Source organism: Protopterus annectens, chromosome 9.part0 (genome assembly GCF_019279795.1).
Source record: "Protopterus annectens isolate FY-2018-M chromosome 9.part0, PAN1.0, whole genome shotgun sequence".
Taxonomy (NCBI): Eukaryota; Metazoa; Chordata; order Ceratodontiformes; family Protopteridae; genus Protopterus; species Protopterus annectens.
In genome coordinates this window covers 1960522523-1960540972 of record NC_056743.1, presented here as the reverse complement: position 1 = coordinate 1960540972, position 18450 = coordinate 1960522523, and the positions used below count along the sequence as shown (strand labels likewise).

Genomic DNA, 18450 nt, shown 5'->3' with positions numbered 1-18450 from the left:
ACATGCTAAAGCTGCAACTGCTGTTTCTAAACTGTCTGATACTGACTGCTTAAATTATAATACAGTTAAGGATGTTTTAAGTTAACACCTGAAGCTTACAGGAAAAAGTTTAGTGAGCATAGATGCAAGGCAGGTGAAAGTGTGTGTGATTACATTGCTGAACTAAGAACTTATTTTCATAGGTAGGTGAGTGGGTGTCAGGTCACAACTTTTGAAAAGCTGGCAGGCCTTTTGGTGAGGGAACAAGCCCTTAGCACTTTGAGGACATGAGAATGTGATTGGCAGACAGGGAATGCAACTCTGCAGATGAGTTGGGGGAAAAAGCAGACCTATACTTAGCAAGCAGGGCATCACTGCACAGAAAAGGGATACCCAGTGTTGCACATGGGTATAAGGGAACCCATGGTGGGCAGCCTAAACCACTCCAACAGAGTCCGCCAGTAACAGGGGAAGCCATTAGTTCATATACACGGCCAGGATCAAGGGTTAAATTTTTAAATGTAACCAGTGGGGCCATGTAGCATATAGATGTCCACTGAGGCAAGGTGAGGAACAAAAGGTGGAGGAGCCAGGAAGTGGGAACAACAGAATGCCAGTAGTAAGTTGTCTGGAGACAACAAGGGTACCAAACTACCACAAGAGGTTATATCCTATCTTACTAGATGGGAAACAGGACACTGCTTAGACATACACAGCCTCTGACCTTACCATTGTGAGGACTGCAATGGTTAAAGAGAAGCACTACTTGCTTGGGCAGTCTACTAAAGTCAGAGTTTCAAGAAGGCCCTCATTCCAAATACCTTTGGCTAGGGTTCACCTTGACCAGCAGGGTGGAAAAGGAAGCAAGCAAGTGGGTGTGTTTGAGGATATCCCTGCAGATGTCCTGATAGGGAATTATTCTGATAATGCAGTACCTTGTGTGCATGCAGTTATATGCAGTCATGTTTGGAGACAAGCATTTGGGTCTGGTAGCCTGGGGGGATCCAGACAGACCACACACCTGACGCCAGGACTAGTGAGGAGAGAGAACTACCATGCAACAATGAGGCTGAAGGTGAGCCACAGCTGCTGGTGGGTACTGATATTCCCTTGAACAGACTGACTGCAAGAGTAGAGGTGAGTAGTAGTGCCCAGGCTGACAGTGAGGCACCACTGTCACAGGATACCAGACTTCCTGTGGAAGGGGAGCTGGGAAGGGTTACAAAGAGAACTGAGTCAGGCTCAGTTCGCAGACTTTACATTACAAGGCTTGAGGGAGGTAGCTAGGGAGGCGCCTAACTCTCAAGGAAAAGGGGAGTCCGCATACTGGAACAAAGGGTTACTGTATAGAGAATGGACCACTGAGGGAGGGCTAGAGGACGAGAGAATACAGCAGTTGGTAGTGCCCAGAGAGTCTACCATCTGGTACTTTTAGCCATAGCCCATGACATTCCCTTTGCAGGCCATATGGGCATAAAGCGTACCAAGAGACGTATTATGCAGAACCTTTATTGGTCTGGGATTTCCAGTGATGTAACAGTCCAGAATACAGTAAAGCTTAGTTTAGATATTGTTTTTCTTTATTTGTCAGTATCTGTCCTTCAAATGTTATTTTAAATATTGCCTGTGATTTTGAACTGTGATGTCACTGTGAATAGATATTTAATATTGTCTTGTTCTTTTATTTATTATTATTAAATATATTTAAACCTTTCACTGTGGCTGGCCTTTGTAGAGATATTTAAGTTTTGAAACTATATGCATATTTATTTGGTGGCACTGTCTGCGCTACTCCTAATAACCTAGCTCTTGGTCAGACTACCATTTGTATTAATATCAATTTAACTCAGTAAAATTGGACACCTTTTGTTAAGGGCCTTAAAGTAGCTAGTGAGGGGTTCTGGTGGCAGAGATAATTACCTTATAGTCTGGGCAAGAGGGGGCATAGCTAGTAAACCTGTGCCAGCCTTTCCCAGGTACGTGTGTGCATGTTTGTGTGATTCAAAACTCTGTGTGTCAGCTACTTGGGCAAGAACATGAAGCACTGGTTGGACAAAGAGAGTGTTGGAGGACTTGGCTTGGAATCCTGGCTAAGGACTCAACTCCATAGCTGTGCCGGTAGGGAGTCTTACTGGAGATCTGGAGAAAAAGAGAGAAACCAGCCCTGGACTGACCGTGTTCCCTTGTGTGCTCTTAAGGAAAACTGTGTTTGATTATGCTTGATGCAAAGGGCTGCATCTGGAGATATTGTGGGTGTATCTGTTATCTTCCCAGTGAACGCTCCCCACAGGTGAGGACTGGGGCTCCTTGATTACTGGCCCAGAGGTGGAGGGTTGTCATAAGGAGCATGTGAGCTTTCCTGCTTGGCTGCCCATAACCTACACAGCTACTCCATGGCAACATGTTCCATTGGCCCAGGCTGCTCACAATGCACCACATAGAGCTCCCAATGCAAACTGCCTAAGCAGTGAGTAAAGCCACTTCATTTCCACTCCAGGATGAGAAAACTCACTCCCACCCTCATGCTCTACTCCCTCCAGCTCCTCTGCCTGCCAATCAAACATGACACATCTGGGTAGGTATTTATTCCTCTGCAGTCCAGGTGGGTTTTTTTCCTAAAGTAAAATAACTTTATACACAATATGTACACTTTCATAGAATAAAATATCAACCTAATTAAAAACAGCTTTAAAGAGGCATTTTATAATCCTTCCATCATACTTATGTGCTACTAATTCTTCTGGAAAGGAGCATTTACTTCGACCCCATAAAGGACACCTGCCTTTACCCCCTCATTTTTTTTATCTGTCTCTCTTCTGCTCTACATATCAGTATCCATCCGTCATCATTTAGAAATAAAAAATGAAACATCAGTGCATTAAGCATCCATCTGCACTCAAGTATGTCAAAACTGATACAGTTCTACCAAATTGCATTACATTTCCTTTTTGGTGTCCTGTTCCTCTTTCCACAGACATAGGTGCTCCTATTACTTGGATAGAACAGAGTGCCTGTCTTGACTCTTACTATATAACTGTAAGGCGGGCCCCTTCCTTTTCAGGGACAGAATGTCCTTGTGGTCTATGACCTCTTATCCATTCCCCCTTAAGACAGGATAAAGATGGGGGCATCATAAACATGGCCAAGAGTGGGAATTTTATGATACAAGGGAGTGGGGAATCCTTAAATGGGTGAAGCGAGGGTGACACTGCAGCCATTGCCCCACCAACCCACAATGGTAGTCTGCCTGCAGCTTGGGAGACATCTCACTCTCCATTGCAGTACACCCTGTTGCAACCAGAACCTTTGCCCCCACCCCCCTCATGGGAAGGCAAGCTGAAGTAAGCCACTCATTTGCACTTACATCCCCAACCCAGCATCTAAACCACATGAACCACTAACAACTCAGGATGTATGGTTTCTAGATGTGATTGACGATTCCACAGTTTGGTGTTTTACTTGAAAAGGCTCACATTCTCTTTTCGTCAACTCATTTCTACTGCAATGTCCTTAAAGTACACTAGAATGGATGTGCAAGAGCTGCTCTGACCCCACCCCCAGAGGCTTCTTACAGAATGGTATGGCACAAAAGGCTGTGTTCATGATAGTACAGATTTTTTTTATAAAATATGCCACATTTATACCCTGACAGTGTAATCTTTCAAATAAATGCAAGATATCCCGCTTTGCTGGACATAGTAAGATAGTTAAAGTGTGAAAATCTACATGTTTTATTGAACAAATGACATCCCATGTAGCACTACAATGTCACTGTTCCTAGATTTCAGTGAACTGATTCACATTAGTACTTCACCACTGTGACATTACTGTTAACAGCCACTGGATCAGAATCAGTCACAAAATGAACAAAGCTGCCTCCTTCGATACAACAGTCCCATAAACACAAACAGAATACAACTCCATCTGTCACATTTTGTGTGCCTTACCTTGTAGTTAATAGCAAAGGTAGCCATCTGCATTGACATGGACATTATGTAAACAGTACTGTTGACAAGACTAGGTTCAAACTCCTTGTACAGATCGACAAACTCTTCATTTCTGCAAAAAATAAAATCATCTCAGCATGCTGTCTGTTTTTTTGAAAATGTGATGAAAGGTAATTACTTCAAAAATGCATTGCTTCTTCAATATCTTTAATTCTCTGTTGAAAATGCAGCCTACTTCAATACATCAATGCATCACTTCGTACAATCTTCACTTTGATTTATATATTATTCTGGCAATGTTTAGCACAGGCTCAACTCATTCCACTATTTCTGTCACCATCAACACCTCTGCTGACAGTATTTCAGGTGGTCACTATCTCTGAAATTGTTTTGATCCTCCCTGAATGTACACTCTTCCTGTTTCTCATCATACCCATTTGGTATCTAGTTCTGAGAAAAATACTTTACTGTTTTCTTTGTAAATGAGCTCTGTTGGAGGTCAATGCTTGTGTCTATTTTTTCTTTTTCTTGATTTTTTTGGTGATTACGATCATCAAAAGCTCACTTTTCTTGATGCACATACTCTCCTGTCCTGCCAGGCTTATTACCAATCAACATCTTTTGGAGGAGTTCCTTTTAGGTGGCCAATAGCCTATCAGCACCCACATAACTTCTGCCATGCAACAGGTGAGAGTCAAGTACCAGTACGCAGTTATTCATGGTTTCCTCAAGTTTTCTGATAAATGTGTACACACACACACACACACACACACTCATATATATATATATATATATATATATATATATATATACACACACACACACACACACACACACACACACATATATATATATATATATATATATATATATATATACACACACACACACACACACACACACACATATTATATATATATATATATCCAACACCCTTCTCCAGTTATCCAGAAAGTGCACTACGCCTGCCTATGCTGAGCAAGAGGTATGCTTTCGTACTCTACTAATTTTCTGCTGGTGTACTAGTCACTGTTTGGTAGGCTCCTCCCCAGAGTATTTCTGCATGATGCTGCAATTCCAGGTTATTTCCTAGGTAGCACTGTTGTGGCAGGACTCTCCCAGTATAATCCTCCAACAATGGGCAAGACAATCATGGATTCTTACTCTCAATCAGCACTTGGCCTCTGGTCATATCTGAACTGTTGAGGCTGTAGTCGGGGCTTCAACACTCCAAGACAGAGGTAAAAATGAAATATATTTGTGCCAGTATTTGCACTCAAGACCTTGCACCACAAGCACACATATGACAGTCACAGTACACATGGGTGTAATTAAATGACTTACCTCCCAGGACTATATGAAAAGAGACATGAGAGATATGAAGGAGCTCTCAGAATGTGTCTAAGGCTAGTAACAATTCAGCCTTGAACAGCATTTTACCATCACTAAGAATGATGTCAAAATATGAACAAAGGTTTATTGTTTTCAACAGCTGTCATTCAAAGGTGGTACAATATATACTTATACACAAAAAACACACACAGACACAAATACAGACATATAAACATACATGTCTATATCTATAAATGCATGTATGTATAGATACATATCTGTATGTCTACATTCTCTATGTGCATATAATCAGCCTAGGTCTAGGAGGAGACAGCGGACCATTCTAACCGCTTTGCCAGGAATGGCATGTACCTATCAACCCCCAACCAAGGCTTTTGTATACCAGCTAAGTCCTTGTCTATCCCCTACAGTATCTTTTTTAGGCAATGTCAGGCTTCTAAAGCTTCCAACATTACAAAACAGAGTCCAAATAACATAAAAAAAAATCCTCTTCTTACAAGCACTCATTACCCTGGAAAACACAGATATATCCATCTTCACAGAGACCTGTTGAAGACCAATGAAAGCACTCCATTAGTCCAGAATTCCAATGCCTATCACACATCGAGGGCCATCACATTAGTTGAAGGCACTAAGGGCAGCAGTGTCTCCATATTTTGAAAAAAACATGTACCCTCCAGATACGTCTGACAAGATAACCTAGAACTCCTCCATGCCAACTTACTAGTAACAAAACCCCTTATATCATGGCTAACTACCCTCATCAGCCCACATCTCATACCTAACTAGTGTGGAATCTCTAAATATTAAGCCAAACATCATTCGCCTAGGATACTCAGACTACTGCTCCATAAACTGGGGGACATATATAACCTGAAAAACATTAATCTCCAGAAATTTCTGGACTTCATCAATACAAACTGTCTGGACAAATTGGTTTGTATCCCAATCAGGGGGCACAAAATCCTGCATTCGGTCTTTGCCAGTACGGGTCACCTATGCTTCTCACCAACTGTAAGTTTCTCCCTGGTCAAATCAGATACAATCACCATAAAAGTGAAACCAGAAACAATTTCCAATACCTCAATATTCAGAGATTATGTGAAGGCTAATCTAGTAAAACTGAGTGATGACCTGCCTAAATTAAAAAGCCCCTTCCATCTTGACAACACTACTGCTTATGCAGAATCTTTTACTCCCCAAATTCTATGCATATGTAAACATAGATGTACAGATGCATCTGTTCCCGTCAGAAATAAACAATGCCAAATTCAAAAACAACCTCTCTATCATGGAACCCTTATAAAAACAGACCGTACAATAAAAGAATGCTCATGTTAAACTAAATAAGGAACTGTAGACCCTGATCACATAAAACAAAGTCAGATGCAAGATAAAAAAGGCACACAGGTACAGTGGACCCTGATCACATCAAACAAAGTCAGAGGCAAGATAAAAAAAATACACACAGGTACAGGATGACCATATAGTCTTCTTCAGCTATGACATAAACCTCAAAAACAATGCCCAGCACAGTACAGAGCTAACAGTAAATATCATATACTTGGACCCAGAGAACACTGTCGATCTACTAGCATAAAAATTTAGCTCAAACATTACCACCCTGCAATATTCTCAGATGATATACCTGGATCTACACCCTCTATAAATCTCCCAAGAATAAGTCCTTGAGATGCTAAGGCCAAGAACACTACTTCTATGGAGCCAGATAATAAACCGACTGCCTGCAAGCCAACCTGAAACATGACTTTGACAGATCCTTTAAAGATGCTATTAATATCATCCTCTAAAACAGGCTTCAAACAGGATGAATGAAGACAGCAACGGACATTCCCTTGCACAAAGGCGGTGCTTCAATAAGCCAGGGTAATTACATTCCCATAAGCCTAAAAAGTCTCATTTGTAAGGCTACGGAAAGGACCATTATGGAATTAATAAATAAGGATATAAGTAACCTACAAATTCTCCACCGAAATCAGTTTGGATTCGTCAGTGTTAGACCCTGCCTATTAACTTGGTCAACTTTTTGAAAAAGTTTTTATAGCAATGTATAAGGGCAAACAGAATACACACCACATATCTAAACCTTGTAAAGGTTTTTGACTCTATCCCACACACTGGCATTATATATTAACTATCTGAACTAAATGTAAATCCCAAGAAAACCAGTTGAATAGCAAACTGGCTGAGAAATAGAACCCAGGAAATAAACTGGGGGGAGGGGGCTATCCCTCCTCCAAAAAATCTGCCACTAGTGGTATACCTGAAGGTTCAGTCCTTGGACCACTCCTTTTTGGCATTTACGTCTTGGAGGTCAAAGCTAATGCTAAGGGTTTGTGGCTGACCAAGTATGCAGATAACTATATACTTGGTGCCAACATACTAACCAGAGGACACTATGATCCTCCAAGAGGGCCTGTCCCAAACAAATAGCTAATGTCAAAATTGTGGACTAAAACTAAATGCCAGGAAATATATAACTATCTTTCAGCAATCATGGCTCCCCTTGTAACAATCACAGGCAACACACCCCTGAAAATTCATCCTGTAGTCATGGATCAGGGAAGCTATGCTGGCAACAATAAGCCCTTTGATCACCACTTATCCATGACTGTAAGGAAGTGCTATTTTAATCATACAGCTTACATCTATGGATATGTCTTCCAGATCCAGTGGTGTAATCATCCCACTGTACTCGGCACTCATAAGTCGAACATAGAGTACAAGGCCCTTCAGTACATATTTGTTCCAACACTTGTCACAAATGGAATGACCACAAAATTCCCTCATAAAGAAAATTAAGGGTCTAAATCATAATAAACTACGTGGGCCATCTCAAAGCCCTGTAACTCTTGACAAATTTTTATGGAAGAGTAAGAAAGGGCAGAGGGCAATAACTTAACAGACCCTATCTTGCCCAGACCTATTATACATTTGTAAATCCAGTAGTGCCATAATCATGTCAGACAACTGCAAATTGGGTGCAATTACTGAATCCCCAAATGATGTCAGCATACTCCAGTAGGGTCCTAAGCAAATCAACAACTGCTGTCTTAGTCATGGTCCCAAATTGAATGCTGAGAAATGTATCATCATTCCCTTTGGCACAATATGCCTTCACACTGTCAAACGAACAACAATAACCTAAGTACCCACGAAGTGGTAAGGGACCCGGGATCACAAGTTGACTTCGACCACCATGCGTCTACCATAGTAAGGAAGGCTTTCTACGTAGCACACCTGATTTGTAAAGGCATAACCTGAACAGCAAAAGAGGTTATAACCCCTCTAAACTTGTCAGTAATCCGGCCCATAATTGAGTATAACTCCCCGTTTGGCACGTACTGTACAAAGTATCTGCAGCAACTGGAGAGACCTCAGAAGTTTCTAATTAAGAAGATCAAGGGACTCCCGCACATGGCGTACACAGACTAAAGTCCTGGTCACTATACCCTGCATCGTATAAACTTCTTAGGGGAGACTTACGCCTGGCTTAAAGAGCAATCTCAGACATAAACCTAATGAACTTGCTGCACATCCGTAAATCAAATGGGACTAGGGCTACCCATTCCAGGGACCTAAATATGGCCTGCAACTTAAAAAGGACATGTTGGAGGGACAGAACTCCCAGTGACCGCCACATCTTTGGAATAGGCTACCTACTCATGTGAAACAGAGCACCTCTATGACTGTTCAAGAGGAACCTGGATGAGTGGATGGGGCACCATAAATTCTTACTGGGAATAGTGCCCACAACCCTCATGGACATGGGCAGTCATTAATAAACGCAAACTTGGGTATTAACATTTCTATGGCATTACATTGAGATGAAACGGATGTCTTGAAATGACCTCCGGGTCGATAACCTAGTAATCTCCTATTATCATCTGCTCAAAGGATATCTGCTCAAGGGATATCTGCTCAAGGGATATCAATCTCTTCTGCAACATAAATAGAACATGTTGGAGGGACAGGTGCATATCATGCAGAATTCCTCTTCTGTGGAACTGTCTTCTGCTCCACACAGAGCAAAGTACTTCCTCTTTGCCCTATTCGAAAGTAATTCTGATGAATGGATATGTAACCGTAAATTCACTTCTGGTTTAGTAAACTTGTAGGCCAGCAAATACAGTTCCAAATGCTTTATTGCATATAGAAAGGGTGCTGAAAAACACTTATGATCACTTATGAAACACATATTAAGTTGGTTTGTGATTTACTTTTTTTGTGTCGATGTGGCATTTATTTATATATGTTTATTGTTCACATCCATTTTTTATACTTTACGTTGCAGGATTCATATGTTTGCACCTAATTAGTATATATATTAGATGACTATATTTCACTACATCTGTCCATTCTACTATTTAGATACCTAGTTCAGATAATATACATCTCTTGATTGAATGATGGACTTTTTGTTATGTCCTTCAGTATATCAATTTTAGAGCTATATATGTACAATACATACTCACAATGTTGATTTGTATAGTACGGAATAGTATACATTTTTTGATAGTGATGTACATTTGTACATTTGGTATATTATTCACATAAGCCACCCACAGCTGGTTATTGAGATCTGGACTATTAGACTTTAGTGTGTAAGTGAGCTTATATTATGTATTTTGTATACAGGTATCTTACAGGAATACACACCTATAAATTCCTTATGGAATAATTTGATATATGGTATCATATTACCAACATTTTGTCATGATCTATATGTATTTAATTTATGACAAATGTAGCCGTTGTGTATATTCAGGCATCAACTAATGATATGGAACATACCACTTTCCTATTGGCTACATGTATTTTTAAAAGGATTATTTTCACTGGTGAATTGTCTTTATTAATCACTTTTTCCTCACTGAAGAAGGCTTTGCCGAAACTAGTCTGAGGATTTAGGTTTTATTTTGGTGTTTTTCAGCACCCTTTCTATATGCAATAAAGCATTTGGAACTGTATTTGCTGGCCTATGGTGTTTTTTCGTATTTGGATCTGGCCGGGCAAGCTGTACGTGCGAGGGGTGGTGTTTTGTGTTAGTAAACTTGTCTCTCATAATAGGTACATCATATAAATCTTCCAGCATACCCTTGTTCTGACTTTTTTTTTCGTCCTCAAACACCTTTATTGAATTTTCACTTGTGACACAAATTTACATTCACATAATAGTCAGATAAAAGTAATCACACTATAATTAACATAACATTTTACTTCGCATATTTTGCTACATATTATTCAATTCCTGCCTTTTTTAAACAAGAAACATCTTTAATAAACCATTACTTACTACGCAGGCAATCATACATTTATACAAATAAAACAACCCACACCGACACAATCCTAGCTGTAGCCATTTTACATCACAAAGCATACTGACACACTCACAGTTGCAAACGTTACACATCACTTCTAATCCACCCAATCTTTTTGCCAAACATTACACAGCTCACTTAAGTCCTGCTGCCTTTTAAAGCTCATTCCTCTCTTGTATGTATTGCTTCCACAATTCCCATTTTTTCTATGTAGTTTGCTCCTACCGTTTTCTAAAGATCTCTGTTACTATATTCACTACATCTACGTCAGTCGCCCTGCTAGACAGGGGTCCAGGGAATTATAAAGTGTGGGAAGAAATAGCCAGGGAATTGTTATGCCTCGGCTTGTATTGGCCCTAGGGCTGATAGCCTAGTACCAACCTATGAACTTATAACCTAGTACAGTTGGTTTAGATTTTGAGTTCCATTTTCTAGTAATTGCTTTTTTGGAAGCCATCATTTTTTGACACAGCAAGGCCTTACCATGTTTAGGCAGTTGCATTTCTGTATCATAGCTCAGAAAAATAATCTTCCTTGTCAGTCTAATCTGCCCACCCAATATCTCTAACAGTGCATCCGGCAGGGAATCCTTAAAGTCTGCCAATTCACCATACTCCTAGAAAATATGTTCCCAATTACATTTTTCTTCCCCATCACACCTCCAACATTTGCTGTTACAGCCTGAGGAACATTTTTCTGGAGTCTACTTGGGGGTTTAGAAATATCTATGTGAACATTTCCAGGCAATAATCCTAAATCTTCTACATTCTGTTGAATATTTGGAAGACATATGTATATCCTCCCATTGTTTCTTTGTGAACTGTGTATGCAATCTCTCTTCCCAATCCTTTATAACCTCCTCTAACTGCTTCTTACAGTGATCATGCAATATTTTATATAATCTACTAATTATTCCTTTTTTAATGGCAGTTTCTGTTCTACCTTCTACTAAAAACTGTACCAGTGCTGGTCTTTTATTTAGAACCATCCTATTTCTTTCTCTGCCTGTACTCTGATATCAATCCCTGATAGGGAAGGCAATCTCCAACCTGCAGTCCAAATAAATTATTGGCGTCTTCCCATTCTATCATCTTTCCCTTTCTAGTTATTTGCTCCCAGTACCTTGGTTCCTTTCCCAGTTTTCTCCAGTAAATTCCAGCCTCCTCTTGCCTACTGTCTGTATTCCTAACTGCAGTCATCTCTATCAGCAGAATCTCCTTTCTCCATTCCAGTGCTGGCTTAGTTCTTAGAATATTTTCTACTACTTTATGGATATAACATTCTGTATGATTATTGTTATGCTCCTTAAAGGCCTGCATCCAAAATCTCAGTCTCTCCAGAATCAGCTTATCCCACTGACTCTTGCCATCTTCCCCTCCCAGATAAAGTTCTACAGCTCTTTATTAATTGTTATCCACAACTTCTCCACTAGTTGATAAAAATATGCCCGACCTGTGTACAAGACTAAAGGGACTAAAACATTTTAACTGCTTGTATCTTACTATCCATATAACAAAGCTTCCATTCTCTCAGTTTCTGTATTATCTTTTCTTTAATCTCTTCCCACATATCCTTAGCTGCCACGCTAGAATCATTTTTTTTCTTCAATAAATATTAAATTATCACGTATGACATAGGCAATCTTACATTTACATAAATGAAAAATAAACACTGACACCACTTTAGCTGCAAACATTATACATCACAGACACCAATGAAACAACTGTAGGTGCAAACATTATACACCACTTATAATCTATCCAGTCATTGTTAGTTAAGCATTATATGGTTTATTCAAATTCTGCCTCTTAAACCTTGTTTCTTCTCTGAATTTATAGTTCCCACAATTCCCATTTTTTCCTATGCAGTTTGCTCTGTCCCTTTTCTGAAGATCCCAGTTCCAGTTGTTTGATCTCTGTTACTATATTCACTACTACCCCCCCCCCAAGCCAGTGTTGGAGGAAGCCTACTAGCTTATCAGTGAGAGTGGTAAGCACTAGGTAACCCATCTACCACACAAGGAGTGGTTTCTGGCCCAGAAATTGTAGTTATTGGACATTTGGGCAGTTTTTCCAGCTCTCTCAACTTCCTGATTTAAAAGCCGACATTTGCACTTGTTTCCCTCCCTTCCTGTAACTAGTCTAGTCCAGATACAGATTTGCTGTATCCAGGACTGTTTGTAAGCTCCTGATCTCCCCAAGCCTTTCTATGTTGGAAGGAAGCCTTCTAGCTTATCAGTGGGAGTGGTACACACCAGGTAACCAATCTACCACATAAGGAGTGGTTCTGGCCCAGAAAGTGTAGCTATTGGCTGTTTGGGCAGTTTTTCCATCTCTCTCAACTTTCTGATTTAAAAGCCTGCATTTGCACTTGTTTCCCCCCTTTCCTGTAACTAGTCTAGTCCAGATACAGATTTGCTGCATCCAGAACTGTTTTGTAAGTTCCTGAGGCCCCAAAGCCTTTCTGTGTTGAGAGGGAAGCCTGCTAGCTTATCAGTGGGAGTGGTAAGCACTAGGTAACCTATCTACCACATAAGGAGTGGTTTCTTGCCCAGAAATTGTAGTTATTGGCCGTTTTGGCAATATTTCCATCTCTCTCTCTCAACTTTCTGATTTAAAAGCTTGCATTTGCACTTGTTTCTTTCCTGTAACTAGTCTAGTTCAGATACAGATTCTTCGTTTTAGCACTTTAATTTGCTTATTTGTGCTCAGCACTTGTTCAGAACTTGTCGTAAGCACTAAATAAACTACAAAGTACTACAGCACTCAATCTTCCTTATTACCTAGAGGAAAACAGTTTTTGTACTTACTTTCCTCACTTGCTTAGGGAAAAACAGCTCTTGCACTCATTTTCCTCACTTGTTTAGAGGAAAATATTTTTTTATTCAGGTATGTCCAAGGGTCAGCTCCCAGTGTTCTCTCCTGTCTATCTGATGAATCTGGGCATCTTGGGGCAATGTAGCAATTGCCTCATGTACACAGACAACCCTCTCCTCCTACCACGCAACACTACAACCTCAGAGAGATGCACTTATCTAGCCAAACTGGAGGTAAAGCTATCTGCAACCAATACTGAACTTGACAGTCAAGAGTAGAAGGTAAACACTTGCACCACACTACACTCATCACATAGTCCTACTAAACCTACAGCACCAAAATCCACACACAGAAACACAAAAACATTTGCGGTGGCTTTCAATAATAATCTGCTCAAGCAACAGAGACCTACAAAGCAGAAACGCAAGCAAACTCCACCCCCCCAACACAACCCAAATGACACACAGCCGACAGACTCAGTGTGTCACTCAACCACAGCCCAAAAGGCAAAACAACATACCCAACACACTAGTCATAGGTGACTTTATAGTCAGGCACACTGATGTCCCACTCACCAGGTTAAACAAGGAGAAGGTTACTGTCAGCTGCCTGTCGGGTGCCAAGATCTGCCACATAACCCACGCACTCAGGTCACTCCACAACAAGTACAAATATGACTCTGTCATTGTCCATGTTGGTGTGAATTACCTGAGATGTACCTCCCTGGATTACATGAAAAGAGACATGGAAGAGCTCTCCGATCTTGTAGCCCAGGCATGACCCTAGCCCTGAGTAGCATCCTGCCATCGCCCAGAATGATACCGCAGTACAAGGACAAAATGATTGACTTTAACAATTGGCTAAGCTTCTGGTGTCATTCTAAGAGGATCCAGTATCTGTCTGCATGGGACGACAAGATCGGCAGAACATGATGCTTTTGCCAGAGATGGCCTGCACCTGTCACCCCTGGAATTCCGGATACTGGCTAAGGCTCTCGATGCCTGTATAGTACCTTTTTAGGCAAGGTTCAAATGTCAAACTCACCACCGTAACAGGAAGAGGCAAGCAAAAACTGAGGGTAATGCTACTCAATGCTAGAAGTCTAAATCTCAAAATGCACTCACTCAAGGCACTCCTTAAAATGGAGAACATCGATATCTGTGCAGTGACTGAGACCTGGTTCAAGGCTCCAGACAGCACCCCTGCATTACCAGGCTATAACTCATACCACACTTTTCAGCCATCTAACCTGGACTAGAACAATGAAGGCAGAGGTGTGTCCATATTCATTAAGGATATCCACACCTCCAAGCTAGTTGCTCAGCATAATGCATCCGAGGTTATCCAAGTGCAACTAACTCTGGGCAAAACTGCAATCCAAATTGTAGCCTGCTACAGATCTCCCACCAAGGCCCAGGATTCCCACTCCTCTTTTCTTGATATACTGGAAAATATTAGGGTTCAACCAAACACCCTAATAGTGGGCGATTTCAACTACCCCACCATTAACTTTGAAAACTACTCGTACCAACTCCTTCGCTCAATGCTTTCTGGAATTTAGAAATTCGAATGCCCTGGATCAACTTATCGACACCCCCACCAGGGGCAACAATATCCTAGACCTAGTCATTACCAACATGAGTGACTGGTGTTCCACACCTGAAGTCAACTTCTCGTTGGTCAGATCCGACCATAAACTAATCACCCTAGATATTCACATCCCGCCCCCACCCCCCATTAAGGAAATCACGGTAAAAAATGTCTCCAAAACCAACTTCATGCTTAAGACAGAAGTGGCGAACTTCATGACACTCATGCAGATGGACAATAAAGTTGCGACTGCTGAATCCTACACAAATGCACTCTATAAGAACTTACATGAGTGTATGGATCATGCTATCCCAAACAGAACCAAGATGCTATTCTCCAAAAAAAGGAAGCTAATCTGGTGGTCCCCTGCCATAAACAAACTCTACAACAGAAGGAAGAAACTGTTGCAAAAGAGTAAAATCCCATGAGTGGAGGAGTTCCCTGGTCAGCCTCAGTAAGAAGCTGAGATCCCTTATAAGATCCTCCAAAGCTAGCTACAAAAACAAAATTGCCACTGATTTTAGGGATAACCACAAAGCACTCTATAGCTATGGCAATAATCTCAAATGGCAACACCAGATCTACTCTGAGTTACAGCACAATGGCATAAACATTACAGAACCAACTGATATTGCCAACATCCTGCCAGATAGGTTCACTGCTAACTCACATCCTAAAGGGCCCATATCTATACAAGAAGAATGCAGAGTCCCTGTAATCACAACTACACAAGTAAAAGTTGCACTCTCTAAAGCCAAAAACACAGCATCCATGGGACAGTCTGCGTTTTACATGAACATCAGAACAAACTGGCTCCCCACCTAAGCACCATGTTCAATCATAGCCTCACATCAGACTTTGTGCCCACTGAATGGCACACAGCAACAGTTACCCCACTCCACAAAGCCCCAGCCAACACTGATCCTGGGAATTATTGCCCTATTAGCCTGACGAGCCTGGTGTGTAAGGCCATGAAATGTATCATCACGGAATTCATAAACAGAGACATTGGTAACCTCCAAACTCTGGACCCCACCCAGTACAGGTTTGTGAAAGGCAGATCATGCCTCCTGAACCTGATTGACTTCTTTGAAGCAGTCACCAAAGCCGTAGATGAGGGTAAGGTGGTTCACACAGCCTATCTTTACCTCGCCAAGGATATCAACACCATCCCCCATTCTGGGATTATAGCTAAACTCACTAAATTAGGTATAAATCCCTACATCACAAGATGGAATGCCAGCTGGCTCACTGACAGAACCCACACTGTAAAAGTTGCAGACTCCAAATCTGACTTCAGACCAGTGACAAGTGGAGTACCACAGGGTTCAGTCTTGGGACCTCTCCTGTTTGTTATCTACTTCTCTGAAGTACAGGCTAACACAGAAGGCCTTTGGCTAATGAAGTTCGCAGATGACTGTAAACTAGGAGCCACAGTCGAGTCCACAAATGATGTGGACATCCTACAGAAGGGTCTCACTGAGACAGATGCCTGGTGTTAGAGCCATGGCTTCAAGCTCAGTGCCAAAAAGTGCATTGTCATCCTCTTTGGTAAAAACTTTGTACCCATAAACTACCACATAGGCAGCAGTCTACTTAATGCCGAATGTGAGATAAGAGACCTTGGGAACCCAGGTGAACAGTAGTCTCTCCTTTGATAATCACATCGCCACAGTACTTAGGAAATCCTTCTATGTGGCACACCTCATCACAAAAGGGTTCTCATCCAGGAAAAAAAGAGGTCATCATTCCGCTCTGCTCGACACTCATTAGACCCATTATAGAGTACAACGCCCCCTTTGCAATGTACCTCACAAGACATCTTCAGCAGCTGGAAAGGCCACAGAAGTACCTCACAAAGAGTATTACTGGCCTCAAACAGATGCCCTGCACTGACCGGCTCAAAAAAACTCTAGCTTTACTCCGTAGTATATCGCCTATTCCGAGGTGATCTCTGCCTAACATATAAAGCTATGTCAAACCCAGAGCTGTTGGGACATGCTACACCTAAAGAAATCCCAATCCCCCAAGCTACACACTCTAGGGACCTAAACCTTGTCACCACAATAAACAGGATATGCTGGAGGGACAGATTCCTGTCCCAGAGACTTCCCATACTCTGGAACAAGCTACCCATCTATGTCAAACAAAGTTCCTCACTAGCACTCTTCAAGAAAAATCTTGATGAGTGGATGGGAAATAGGAAATACACCCCGGGGATCACTTCTCTGGCTCTGCTTGACAGGGGCACATGAAAATAACTTTCTTGGGTGGCGTAAGCCAGGGAACCTTGTTGGCTAGGCTTACTCAGGTCCTTGGGCTGATAGCTTAGTATCAACCTATGAACTTCTAGTAAAGTTGGTCTAGGTAATTCCGATTCTGTATCCTAGCTCAAAAAAATCATCTCTCCTTTCAGTCCAATCCACTCACCCAGCATCTCCGACACAGCAGTCTGCAGGGAATCTTTAAAGTCCGCCAGCTCACTACACTCCATAAAAATATGTTCCCAGCCACATCTTTCTTGCCTGTCACACCTCTAACATTTGTTATCCACCTGAGTAAAAATTCTTTAGAGTCTACTTGGGGTATAAAAATATATATGTAAACATTTCCAGGCAAAGAACCTAAAGCTTCTAGACTCTGTTGCATATTTGGGAGATATACATATACAGTGGATATAAAAAGCGTAATGCCAGGTTTTTGTGATATAAAAAATGAGACCACAATAAATAATTTCAAAACTTTTCCCACCTTTAATGTGACCTATAACCTGTACAATTCAATTGAAAAACAAACAAATCTGTTAGCAGAAAAATATAAAAAAATAAAAAATGTACAATAAGCTGGTTGCATAAGTGTGCACATCCTTAAACTAATACTTTGTTGAGGCACCTTTTGATTTAATTAAAGCATTCAGTCTTCTTGGGTACACAACTGTCATCAATTAAAGAGACTGTGATTAACCCCAAATAAGTTTCAGCTGTCCCAGTAGGATTTTCCTGACATTTACTCAGTTGCCTTCTACAGCAAAAGCCATGGTTTGCACACAGCTTACAAAGCATCAAAGGGATCTCACTGTTGAAAAGTATCAGTCAGGAGAAGGGTACAAATTATTTCCACAGCACAGGATATACCATGGAACACAGCGAAGACGAGCATCAAAAAGTGAAGAAAATATGGGACAAAAGTGACGTTGCAAAGAACTGGACATTCCCTCCAAAACTGATGAAATGTCATGATGAAAACTGGTTAGGGAGGCTGCCAAGAGATCTACAGCAACACTGAAGGAGCTGCAGGAATTACTTGCAAATATTGGTTGTGTACTACATCTGACAACAATCTCCCATATTCTTCATATATCTGGACTATGGGGTAGGGTTGCAAGATGGAAGCCTTTTCTTACACAGAAAAACATCCAGGCCC

At 41.1% G+C, this 18450-nt stretch overlaps 1 protein-coding gene across 1 annotated transcript in view; it reads right to left on the bottom strand.

Annotated features, from left to right (window-relative positions):
- The window catches only part of ATP13A1 (ATPase 13A1), a 1617817-nt gene that overhangs the window by 284003 nt on the left and 1315364 nt on the right, over positions 1-18450 (bottom strand). Inside the window, exon 24 of the mRNA XM_044084778.1 lies at positions 3927-4038. Within this exon, the coding sequence (XP_043940713.1) occupies positions 3927-4038 (112 nt within the window). The remainder of the gene's footprint in view (positions 1-3926; positions 4039-18450) is intronic.